Below are 13,200 nucleotides of genomic sequence, written 5' to 3' on the forward strand. Positions count from 1 at the left end.
TGTGTTACTCCCTTTCTCTGCCTCTGTTTTCAGAAAAGACACATTCTTCACAGACACAAAGGGCCGATTCTGTGCACACATGGGGCTGTGGGGGGGTCAGCTGCCGGGTGAAGAGCCGGGCCTTGTTGTGTTCTGAGCGGGAACAGAGTGGAACAACATAGAAGTGAAACCAACAGATACTAGAAATACTTAAAAGGACAGGTCACACCCCAAATAATCATGCATTTCCTGTGTCCTGGAGGGCTGTTCATAGAGCTGCATTGTTTTGATCTGAGTTACAGAGTCTAAGTTTAGCTGCTCTATTATCATAGATGGTGCTCAGGTGTGGCCTTTATAGTTCAAGCAACCTGCATGTGATGCTACTGGGTGTCAGTTCCACAGAAAGACCCCCCTCCTAAGCCTCTTGCTGTAGGCCAACATGGCTAACCACTGCACCACAGTGCCTACTGATAACCAACAATACAGGTATTTGGAACACTTTCTATATGATGGCTGTGATTGCAATGCTACTGTTAAGCTAACATCACCCAAAACAATGAAAAAAGTCCAGTTATGTCCAACAGCAACTTATCCAGCTAGTTAATTAGTGAAATGTTGAGGTGACGTGATGTGATTTTGGGGTGAATTGTCCCTTTAATTCTAAATTTTACACTCATCCCTGCTTGACTCTGATGTGTTTTAAAGCAAAGCTTCATCCTCACTGGTGTATCTTTTCAGGTGGATGCTGAAATCATCCACGTCTTCTCTGAAACATTCGGTGGAGCTCTGCACAGCCTGCTTCTGTCTGACTGAGCTGCCACAATATCACACATTCCAGAATGAGCTAACTGTGGGGTCCGGCACTGTCTTCAATAGCTCCTCTGTGTTGCTGTCACCTCAGAAACAACCGGAATGCTCATCCACTGCAGGAGCAGCAGCAGCAGCAGGACTCCCTCCCTCCCTCACACAGAACTGAAGGCCTGCTGGAGGATGGATCGGTCTGTCTGAAGCTAACAACAGACAGCGTGGTAAAAAAAAAGGACAGACAGACTGTGAGCTTAAGAAAAGCAAAGATGATAAAACTTCATAAAATCACTTCACCTGCTCACATTTTGGTTAATAATTTTGCATTATCACACATTTATCTCTAAGCAGCTCCACAGAGAACTGAATCAGGGGGACTGTTTATTCAGAGGAGGCCCGGAGACGGAGGGCAGCCTGACATTTCCTGTACTGAAGCCAAGAAAAAGACACATTCTTCTTCTGGGACCATTTATTTCCTGTCTATCCCAGTACAGCAACAACTATTCACACTGCATGATCTATCTATCTATTTTTATATGCTATATGCTATATTTTCTGCAGCAGTCCTGGAGAAAACTTCTTTGAAGAAGTCAAAATCTTGGACCCCCTGGAAGCATTCAATAAAATCATCATCATCATCGCTGTTGTCATGGCGACCACTGAGCTCCTCCTCCTCCATCCTGTTGGAGAGGGGTCAGTGTGAGGGTGTAGATCAGGTGAACAGGTGTTGGATGATGGTGGACTTGTGGTCTGGATCTTGTTGGTCTCCTCCTGTAGCTGTCTCAGAGATCAGTGTAGTCGGCCCCTGTAACAGTGTGACCCCTTTTCCAGGTGGTCCAGCAGCAGAACACAGAGACCATCACCTTGATGCAGACCTCACTGATTTGGAGACTCTGTCTGTTTCCACTGTTTGGATTGTTCTCTGCTCTCTGGTTGGAGGTGGTGGACCCAAGTCTGATCCATGGTTACAGACTGCTGCAGAAATCTCTCAGGATCCTCCTCAGAAATGACAGATTGTCTCTGGATCTTCTCATCAGGTCCACAGGGAGCTGGTCATTGGGAGTTTGTTGTGCTATGTATTATTTGATCATGTCATGAATCTGGTCAGTGGTCTCCTCCTGATCAGTCTTCCTGGATTTTCCATGTCACCGTGTCCTTACAGAGATGTTGAAATGCAAGAGTCCATTTTCTTCTTATTCACCAGAATCCTGAAACGCCATAAATTTTATTGGCTTCAAAGTTTCCGCACAATCTTTTCCTGAAATGTGTAAATAAGGAGAGCCGTGTGACTCCTCTCCTTCTGCCTCAAACTTGTCAATACTCTTTATAATTGTGACACACTGCCTGGTTGTGTGACTCAGCTGTTTAATTCTATTTAATTCTCCATTAATTACAGTCATTTTGTGGTTGGTTTAACAGACAGCCTGCTCCAACTGACGGCGAAACTCTGTGTCATTGTGTTTTGACGCAGCCCATGAGTGTGTTTTCCTCAGTAACTCCAACACAAACCTGTCTCCGCTCTGCTTTTATGGGATGACGGGTTACTTTTTGCTCGTGTGTGGGGAGAAACACCTGGAGGATGAGTCACAGCATCATCGAGTCATTTTAATGAGGCGTTTCTGTGACATGGCGTCAATAATAAAAAGTCACATTTTAACTCTAAATCCATAATAAATTAAAAAATATATATTTTTTTTAACCTTTTAGGACATTTTTGTGAACAAATGGATGTATGACAGTGTTTTGGTCCAAAGCGCCATCTAGTGCTCATATACGGACTGACACCACATGTTGTCGCCTCCGTTAGCAGCTTCAGTTTGGTCACGTGTGATTGGTTGGTTACGCGGAGGACTTGGAGCAGGGAGAGTGCGCCAAGGTGCGCGTAAAGGAGGACCTGTGCGCTGCAGTCAGGTGGCGCGCACACACCTCAGACTTCATTCCCACAGTGACTCATGGGAAACTGGACGAGATGAAGAGGAGCTGATTTCTCTGCGCTTCACTCAGTTTCACCTTCACGGGCAAAAAGACATGAGCGGTAAGTCCACCATGTTTCCCCCTTTGTAAGCAGGTTACTGTGGAGTTTCAGTCAGTAGTTAGAAAGGTTAACGCGTCACTTAGCAGCAGGAATGTGCGCTGTGTGCATGTTGATAAACTCTCACATGTAATTTGGCTCAGATACAACCATAGAAACCAGTAGTGAAGTAATGTTTGATCGTTTTGACACAACAGCACATTTTTTAGTCATTTTATTTAAAGTAAATGAATTTAAAGACGTTTTAATGAATATATAAAAGAAAAGTGTGGATTAATTAAATCTGATTTTATTGCTGACTTGTTTTTATTTTGCGTTTATTTTAAACAAATAGTTTGCAGAATTAATATTGACACTTCCAGCCCTTTTGTTGGATGATGCATGAATGTAGTAGTTTCTTTTCTGGTATTTTGTGTGTAAGGAGTTATGTGGTAATAATGAGTTTCACTGGACTGCTGATGGGTAATGACAGAGACTCCAAACTATCCAAACCTGCCTCAACCTGCCTGTTAGCTGAGCAGCACACACACTCACACAGCAGTGTTTGATCACCTGGAAGAGTGAAGACAGAGGAATCAGTGATCAGTTCTATATGAACCTGCTCTGTGCATTCATGTCATAGATAACATGCCCTGTATACCTGCTCCTGCACCGGGTTTACACGCAGTAGTGTTCTAACATGTAGGTCAGGCGGATGTTGATGTTTTGTGTGGCAAAAAACATTTTCTCCTTTCATTATTCACAGCAAAACAGCTGGAAAACATAGCACCCCCCACATACCATAATGAATCCAGAGAATTAGACTAAAGTCACGCCTCGTGTGTTTGGTGGGCTCCACTGTGTGTGTGTGTTGACCTGCTCAGCATGTTAGGCACTGTTCTGATAACGGGCTGATCTGCAGGCAGCTAGCACCTCAGCTAAACATGTAGCTCGCTGGCAGATTGACAAGAAGGTGTCCAACAAAACAAAATTTTAAAAAGTAATCCCTTTCTGTTACTGTACTCTGATACTTTCTTTCTTGTTTTGCTTAAACTTGATGATAACGCACATTTAAAGTTGTGTTAGTTGTGTATTTAAGGATCTAAACATTTCTTCTATCACTGATTGTTATGATAAATGACAGCACTGAGTGTCTGTGTGTGTTTATACACTTTCTCTCGTTGTCTCCTGAAGTGAATGGGTCTTTGCTAATCTTTTGTCTGTCTGTTCAGTGCGATGTGAGTCACGCTGGTGTTTTCATTCCTGTGCTCTGACACACAGACACACACCGACTCCTCCTCACTCCTTTACAGTCCCCTCAAAGCAGCCGACTCTTTTCTGTCCAACACATAAACCCTCTGCTGCTGCTGCTGCTGCTGCTGCTGCTGCTGCTGGATGAACCTTCTGCTTCATTCGTTCACATCAGTTTGTCTGTGAATGAATAGTTTGAAATCTCAGACTGATGCTTTGTTGGGAGGAAACCCCCCTGAAGCATTCCTTTGGAAGTGGTCCAGTAAAGGATCTGTGTGTCATCCCCTCAGTATGCAGCGGATCAATCCACTAATCCTCTTTTATTTATAGCCATTCCGTGCTGGACCAGGGAAACCACCGTGTGGCCTGATTTTATTGAATAAAGTCAGTTTATTTGTGCTGAAAACAGATGTTGCACTGATTCACTTTTGATGGTTTGCAGAGACAGAGATAAGAACCAGACATTTACAAACCCCAAAGGAATTCTCTGCAGGACGAATATTTAGTCTGGACATGAGACGTGTCTGAACCACGAGTGACAAATAACATTAACGTCCTTGTTTTCATACTTTTGTCTCGCTGCTAAAAAACTCTTCTTCTGTGTCCTGCAGGTGTCTCACTTTGGATGGAACAAGGAGACGTAGCTCAAGAGGAGGAAGAGGAGGAGGAGGAGGAAGAGGAGGTGCGATCTTCTCCACCGTGGTCAGAGGAGCGCTGTGAGGAGCTGTGGGACCGCGTGGAAGGCGTGCGACACAAACTCACCCGCATCCTCAACCCGGCCAAACTCACCCCGTACCTGCGCCAGTGCAAAGTCATCGACGAGCAGGACGAAGATGAGGTGCTCAACTCCACTCAGTACCCGCTGCGCATCAGCAAGGCCGGTGAGACGAAGAAAAGTCCATTCAAATTCCTCGTTGTGGTTATTAAAACAGCTGTGGTTCTTTTCTGAAACTCCCAGAGAAGAACCTTCAGATTGTGCAACAGGTCGTAAAGATAAGTGCTGCAGTGAAATATGAGACGAAGTGAACGGAGATAAAGATGAAGGACCTGAAAACAAGCACCTAGTTCATACTGTTACAGGGGTAACAACATCAAAGAGGCTTGTAGTTAGGCTGTTAAAGCTGATTACAGTGTAAGAGGTGATTGATAAGTTCATGGCCACGGTTAGTGTCAGCACATTTAGTCCACACAGATCTCTTTGTACAAGTCTTGGACCTCCAGAAAACTTGCAGGCTTGATGATGGTGATGATAAAACACCAACCACTGAACTCCTCCTCCTCTGTCTTGTTGAAGAGGTGCCACTCTGAGTGTGAAAGTGGTGGATCCAAGTCTGATCCATGGTTACAAGCTGCTGCAGAAATCTCTCAAGTGTCCAGTGTTCCTCTGTGCTATTAGATCATGTCATGGACCTTGTCAGTGGATCCTGACCAGCCTTCCAGGACAGGGGTCGGGCTCTCTCTGTTGTCTGCACCATGCTAGAAGCAGGATGTCGCCATGTCCTCGTAAAGGAGACAGAAACAGAGTTTAACCTTCTCCATGTTCACTCAAACAGCTGTAATAACAGCCTTAGGACACAAACGTCTCATTCACATGCTGTGGTGCAGCAGCATTGTTGTTTAACGTTTTTTTTCTTCATCTGTTGCTGATCAGGTCGTCTGCTGGACATTCTGCGTGGTCAGGGTCAGCGAGGTCTTCAGGCCTTCATGGAGTCGCTGGAGTTTTACCATCCGGAGCAGTACACACAGCTGACCGGACAGCAGCCCACACAGCGATGCTCACTCATACTCGGCAAGTTCTTTGAGATCAAAATACAACTCAAATGCTCTTTCTTTGTTGTTGTTTTTTAACCTCCATCTTTCTCTCTCCTCAGACGAGGAGGGTCCGGAGGGTTTGACTCAGTTCCTGCTGCTGGAGGTGCGCAAACTGAGGGAGCAGCTTCGAAACAGCCGCATGTGCGAGCGGCGGCTGTCTCAGCGCTGTCGGATGGCCGAGGAGGAACGCCGGCGCGCTGAACACAAAGCTCAGGAGTTACGTCACGACAGACTGCAGCTCGAAAGGTTTGGCTGTTTGTTGCTTGACGGTGCATCACAAAGACGAGTCAGTACACAAGCAGTGAGAGCAGTTTGTGATCTGCAGGCTGCGTCAGGACTGTGAGTCGGCCAGTCGGGAGCTAGGAAAGCTGAAGGACAGACACATGGAACAGGCTGTGAAGTACTCCAGAGCTTTGGAGGAGCAGGGCAAGGCCTCGACCCGAGAAAGGGAGCTGCTGAGCCAGGTCGGTCAGCACAGCTTATTTTGCATGGGCTGCTTTGGTGCTGTCGTAGATGCTCTGCTCAGGTGTGGGTGGCTCAGACAGAAAGAAATGTTTTGTTTAACGGCATGCAGCAGTAAATGCTGTCATGCAGCTGCAGCGGCTGAGACCAGCTGTGTGATGTTGTGATGTCTGCCACCTTTTTATTTTGGTCTGTTTCAACATGTCTGCCACCACACAGAGGTATGCACCGCTCGAATGCAAGTATCTGTAAATACTTACACCAGCATCTTTGAGGCCATGACTACAGCAGTTTGTCCTCATCATCATCATCATCCCCCATCAGTGGTTAGTAATTAATCTTTTTGGTCTTTGCTGCAGGTAGAGGAGCTCAAGTCCAGGCTGACTGAGGCTGACAAACAAACATCTGACCCTCCAGAGAACAACAAAACAAACCAGCAGCTCTCTAATGGGGTGCATGGCTCTCCACCTGCTGTACCAGAAAAGCTGCAGCACCGCTCTGAGGTTCAGAAAACTGAGAAGAAGAACTCAGTTCCCACCACCGGAGTTATTGTATGTTTTTCATTTATCATCTTAATGTGCATTTTGGTGTGTTTATAGTTGTGTACATGTTTCTTTAAGGCTCTGATGGACATCCTGAAGCAGGACCGCAGAGAGGCTGCAGAGCAGAGGCAGGAACTCTGTGACATCATCGCCAAACTGCAGGGGGAGCAGCAGAGCACTGAGGAGCAGAGAGACAAGGTAACTCATCTGTAACCTTAATCAATGGCTCATAAAGCTATATCATGTTCCCCTGACAGGGTTGTCAGCTTTGTGTGCTGGAATGCATGCGGGGTTCATTCAGCTTGAGCCCTCAGCCAGTCATCCTCCATTTAGTCTTAAGGTCTTATCACTCAGTGATGGGACATGAGGACATGGTGACATCACTAGTGGAGGGAGCTTCTTCTTCCAGCATGGTGAAGACTGTAGCAGGAGCCCGGAAGATGCCCCCTGTCCTGGAGATGCCTGACAAGATCCATGACCTGATCTAATAACACAGTGGTACATTGACACAGAGCTGTACGTCTCCCAGGAACATGTCCATGAGGTTTAACTCCAAATGACCGAGCGGTCAGATCCAGAGATAATCTGTCATTTCTGAGGAGGATCCTGAGAGAGTTCTGCAGCAGTCTGTAACCATGGATCAGACTTGGGTCCACCACCTCCAACCAGAGAGCAGAGAACAATCCAAACAGTGGAAACAGACAGAGTCTCCAAATCAGTGAGGTCTGCATCAAGGTGATGGTCTCTGTTTTCTGCTGCTGGACCACCTGGAAAAGGGTCACACTGTTACAGGGGCCGACTACACTGATCTCTGAGACAGCTACAGGAGGAGACCAACAAGATCCAGACCACAAGTCCACCATCATCCAACACCTGTTCACCTGATCTACACCCTCACACTGACCCCTCTCCAACAGGATGGAGGAGGAGCTCAGTGTATGAGTAATGACGATGTCTTAGATCTAAGATGCTGAATAAAGAAAAGGTGTTGTTTGCAGTTGGAATCTCAGTGCGAGCAGCTCCAGCTGAAGGTGAGGACTCTCCAGCTGGACTGGGAGACAGAGCAGAAGAGGAGTATGTCCTATTTCAACCAAATCATGGAACTGGAAAAGGAGCGAGATCAGGTCTGCACTCAGAAACCCACACATCGCTTTGTGGTCATTTTTTGTTGTTGTTGAGTTTTAACGATGTTTGTATCTTCTTTCAGGCTCTGCGGAGTCGAGACAGCCTGCAGTTGGAGTACACCGACTGCCTGCTGGATAAGAACCGCCTGCGTAAACGCATCGCAGAGCTGCAGGCCAACATGGAGCAGCAGCAGAGGGAGCTGGAGAAGGAGAGGGAGCGCTGCAGGGAGCAGATGGAGCAGAGCAGCCCCTGTCTGCACTGTGTGAGTGAACAGTTAGGAGTGCTGCCCCGTCCTTCATTAGAACATGTAATACATCCTCCTCCTCCTCTCTGCTCCCACAGTCCCACCTGTCTCTGTGGAGCGAGGACCAGTGCTTCGGCCCTTGCTGTTCCGTCGACCTGGATCTGAGCCCACACTCCAACAGCACCCATCATGTGCTGAGAAAGGTCCGTCCAAAGCTGCGTGGAAATTCTGCTGGTTGCTACACAAACACGTTGTTATTGTGTTATGTGAGGAATGGAGCTTTTGGAGTATTGTTTAGATGTTGTAATACCTTCTCATGCAACCCGCTGCATGTTGCTGCCTGTACATCTCTCCCCAGCTGTTATATTTTCTGTCTCACAGGCGCCCTCTAGAGGCCAACCCAATGAAAACTCAGGGGGTAAGTTTTGTAAAGTGACAGCTGGAAGAAGCAACAGTGACACTTTATTAATCATAACTGTAACTAGGATAACTGCATTATGGTTGTCACGGTAACGCTGGCCTTCACCCTCTTAAAACCAACATTTAAACAGTTCATTAGTGCAGGCTGAGGTCAGCTGAGGTCTTTCTGTGAGGGTAATAGACCGGCGACCCGTCCAGGGTGCCTTTCATCCACTGAAAGCTGCGAGAGGCTCCAAATAAAGTGGTGTATAAAATGAATGGATGGAAGGAAGGATAAATTCTGTCACAGCATTCTATCCCATAATAAACTAAATACTCTCTCTGCTGATTCACAGATTCTCGTTCCAACTCAGAGGAGAATCTCTTCTCGTCGGTGAGGATCAAAGCTCATTAACCTTCTGAATGAAAATGACCTGGATGACTGGGATAAGAGATAAATGATGAGAGAATTCACATTTACTTTTGTGCCCTCAGACTGAAAACAACGAAAAGGAGATAAACCGTCTCTCTACGTTTCCGTTTCCTCCCTGTATGAACTCCATCAACCGAAGATTCAACACTGAGTGAGTTCATCAGACGTTCTGATTGTTTTCATCATTTTCCTGCTTTGTTTACACCGTCTTTGGTCCGCTTCCTCTCAAAGGTTCGACTTGGACTCATGGGGCAGTGATGAGAATGATAACATTGCAGGTATTCAGTTCAATTTTATGTGTATACTTTTTACAATCAGGATTGTCTCTGGGTTTACAGAAACCTGACCCCTGAACTGTCAAATCGGTTTGTTGTAAGGCCGTCTTCTGTTTCCAGGCGAGCAGAGTGAACTTTCTTTGTGGGATTCCTCAAACTCCCTACACTCTCACCTCTTCCCACCCGACCTCATCAACCTGCCGGCGGTTCCTAAACACCAACCCAGTCCCAGCGCTCCCAGGTACAACCTGACAGTTTTCATATCAGAGCTATGTTACAGGCTGAGACCTGTAAACTTTGTCTTGACATGTGATACTTACGTCCTCTCAGGAACCCCATCTCCTCCCCGTCTTCGACTCCCCCCACTTCACCAAAGCACGGAAGAACCAGTCTAGCTGATGATATCACGATAGTCGGAGGAAATCGAACAGGGATCTTTGTCAGCCATGTGAGAGCTGGTTCTCCTGCCGAGCAGTGTGGACTGAAGGAGGGCAGTGAGCTGCTGGAGGTGAATGATTCAGGTGTGATGTGTGATGTGTCTGTTACTGGTTGTGGATCGCACAAAGAGAACATGGCGGTTTGTGTTTCTGTTGTTTAGCTGGAGCAGGTTATGTTTGGTGGAGGAAGCGTGCTGCTGAGTCAGTGCACAGCTGAGGTAGCCCACTTCTCTCTGCAGTGGTGGACTGAGCCTTCGACACTCACACACCGGAGCAACCTAGAGGGTGAGCTGCTAAAATATGTACTCTTTAAACCTGTCTGCATGGCGATCAGGACTGAGCTGTTCCCTCCCTCTGCTCTCTCTCCTCAGCCTACTCAAAGCTCTGCTCCCAACTGTCGTCTCCGACTTCTATGGGCGCTGACTCCTTTTATGTGCGTGTCAATCTCAACATGGAGCCTCACGGCGACCCGCCATCTTTGGACGTATCCTGTGATGACATCATATATGTGACAGATACAAGGTACAATGGGAAATATCAGTGGCGCTGTTCCCTGGTGGACCCCAGAACAGCGAAGCCTCGGCAGACAGGAACAATGCCCAACTACAACAGGTATGTGACTCTGTATTATTTTATACTGTACATAGTGATAAGTATGTGGTTTAAAATCGACAGAATGAGATTCATTTTTATCATTCTGGACTGTTCCTCTCAGGGCACAACAACTGTTACTCATCAGGTTGCGAAAGATGGCGCTGGAGCAGAAGGACTTTAGGAAAAGGGTGGTAAGTCGTCATGTGCAGCGTGGACAAATTCCAACATGATGCTCAAACCAAACACTAAACGTTAGATGTTCGGTGCAGTTTTTAAAGAAATCATCAGGCCAGGTACGACTGGTTAAAGCCGTGGACCCCTGTATGCGCGGGATCGGTTCCACCCAGCAGGTCCTGTACACGCTCAGCAAACGTGAGTTACAGATGCAACAACATGTGTGTGGTTAATGTGTGGATGTGTGCATTCATGTGCATGTTTCCTGTTAGGGCACGAGGAGCACCTGATCCCGTACAGTTTGGTTCAGCCAGTGCAGGTTCAGATGAAGCGTCCGGTCATCTTCTCTCCGTCCCTCCTCTCCCGTGGTCTGATAGAGCGTCTGATGCAGCCAGCAGAGTCTGGTTTGAAGTTCAACACCTGTCCGCCAGGTAAGCCCCAGAAAACCTGCCCGGGCTTCCTCATTTGAAGCTGATGTACCTCGTTCTACTGTTTCCTTTTTTTCAGAGCCCATTCAGGCTTCAGACAGACAAGATAAGAGAATCTTCTTGTTGGATTCCTGCAGTCCAGAGCAGGCTCTGGGAATACGGCTGCAGTCAATTCAGGAAGTCATCAATCAGGTAAAAGCAAACGCAAAAACACACGGTCATAATTTCACACCCCTCAGAAATCATCCTCAGCTCTTACCTGTAAGAGCAGGTGAGCATTATAATGATAACGCTGCCTCATACTCTGTCTCAGGATAAGCACTGTCTGCTGGAGCTGGGACTGGCGAGTGTGGAGGGCTTACTGAGGCAGGGGGTTTACCCCATCATCATCCACATCCGCCCCAAGAACAAAAAGCACAAGAAGCTGAGGTGAGTGCATGCCCAGGTTCACCATACATTCATATGCAGCCCTACTTTGTTACCTTAGACATAGAATAAATCCTTATTTTGATCTAATCCAACTCTTGAAACAGGAAGTTCTTTCCACGCTGCGGAGAGGACACTGTGATGGAGGAGGTGTGCCAGGCTGAAGAGCTGCAGCTGGAGACGCTTCCCCTGCTTTACTACACCGTGGAGCCCGGTGCCTGGAGCTGCACAGAGGAGCTGCTGTCAGCTTTATGCAACGCCATCCACAACCAGCAGAGGGCAGTAGCCTGGGTTGAGCTGGACCGGCTGCAGTAGAAGAGGGATACAGAATGTGTACAAGAATTTACAAGCAGGAATGTTATCATTAAGTGGAGTGGCTGAGGAAGGAAATATAGGATATAAGGAAATATACTGAGTTATGTTGAGAGTGGAAAGAAAGTTGTGAGGACACAAAGATGGACAACGGTCATTGTTTTTACAATCTTTTAGACCATAGTTTATTTTGGGAGTTACACATTAAAATAATAAAATGGATTAATGTGTTTATTTTGAATATATATCAGTTATTTTAATGTGTCATAAGTATGATGTGAACCAAGTATCAAACTAATGTGACTTTAGTAATATGGTAGCATCTTTATTTACACTGTAGAACAGTTTTTTTTTTTACTGCTTTGATTTCTTTTGTAATATGTTTAACAATAAATCTGAAAAGGCTGACTGAAATTAACTATGTGCTCAAAATTCTGAATAAAATGCTCTTCTTTTGTGATCTACAATGTCACTGTTATAGGACACTAAGTCATAATTATGAGACAAAGTCTATATCATGATATATGACGTCACTAAAATATAGAAAATTATATTTAAGAAAAATGTCATAAAAATAAAATAAAATAGCAAGTGAATAAAAGCAGCATTTAGAACATATATAGTTATATATACACATAATTATTTAAAACCTGATTATGAAGCAGTACGTCATTATTATTAATTTTGGGATATAGAGTGATAGTTTACATACTGGCAAAGTCCACATTTGTTTGTTTACCTTATACCCCCCCTCTCCCCCTCCCCCGTGTATTACGTCATGCTTCCAGAGTTGCGCCCCCTGGCGGTCGGTCCGCTCCCCGCTCCTCCTCCCCTCTCTGATCAACAAGCAGCCTGGTGATATAATACGCTGGCCGCCACACACAGAAGCAAAATGGCCGATAGTAAACTAACCGATCACACAGCGTCTGACAGTCATCAAGGGTTTATGCATGTTTTGTTTACAGCTTGAGAACTACAGTCGCACTAAAAAAGGATATTCGCCTTTCTTCTTTTTTTCTACGACTAACATTTCGCCTTTCGGTGATGTCATTTCTTATTCAATTTAGCCTTGAAAGCCTCGAAGAACTAGCTCGCTAGGCTAGCTATCTTGCTAGCCTGCTAGCGGTAGGTCTGCAAAGAATTTTTGCACAGAAGCACTTTATGTCCTGTGTGATTCCCGAGGTGAGTATTGAACACAACGCGGTAGAAGTATTCACTAAATATGTTCAGGCTAGTTGATTGTGTATGTTCACAACTGACAACATTTGTGGTTCCTGTTAGCTTCGCTTTGCATTCAAACGCTGAAGAAGAAACGTCACATTAAGTTCGTCGTTTAATTCGGCCCAGTCGAGCATTAGTACCACTTTTGCTAGCTTTTGCATTCAGTGACCTGTCATTGGTGATTTTGTGCCCACTGTGGAGTCATATAATAACAGCACACTGTGTAGATAAACGTAAAAATACGACGCATATCTATCGGCGAATGTGACGT

The 13,200-nt window shown here is 45.9% G+C and overlaps 1 protein-coding gene across 2 annotated transcripts; it reads left to right on the forward strand.

The window, feature by feature from the left end:
* The first annotated feature begins 2,640 nt into the window (after positions 1-2,640).
* Positions 2,641-12,126, forward strand: LOC114440461 (caspase recruitment domain-containing protein 11). 2 transcript variants are annotated; one of them, XM_028412913.1, is made up of 24 exons: positions 2,641-2,818; positions 4,657-4,926; positions 5,697-5,834; positions 5,917-6,103; positions 6,183-6,321; positions 6,679-6,870; positions 6,940-7,059; positions 7,860-7,985; positions 8,069-8,248; positions 8,329-8,433; positions 8,612-8,648; positions 8,986-9,023; positions 9,125-9,213; positions 9,294-9,340; positions 9,458-9,578; positions 9,668-9,845; positions 9,936-10,059; positions 10,146-10,386; positions 10,490-10,559; positions 10,638-10,740; positions 10,815-10,973; positions 11,050-11,162; positions 11,284-11,399; positions 11,504-12,126. In XM_028412913.1, exons 1-24 carry the CDS (start codon positions 2,812-2,814, stop codon positions 11,709-11,711), a joined length of 3,108 nt encoding a protein of 1,035 aa, XP_028268714.1. In that variant the 5' UTR covers positions 2,641-2,811; the 3' UTR covers positions 11,712-12,126. The 2 variants fall into 2 exon arrangements, with proteins under 2 accessions (XP_028268714.1, XP_028268715.1); XM_028412914.1 differs by having other exon boundaries at positions 6,679-6,822.
* The last annotated feature ends 1,074 nt before the right edge of the window (positions 12,127-13,200 follow it).

This window comes from Parambassis ranga, chromosome 8 (assembly GCF_900634625.1).
Source record: "Parambassis ranga chromosome 8, fParRan2.1, whole genome shotgun sequence".
NCBI classification, from domain to species: Eukaryota; Metazoa; Chordata; class Actinopteri; family Ambassidae; genus Parambassis; species Parambassis ranga.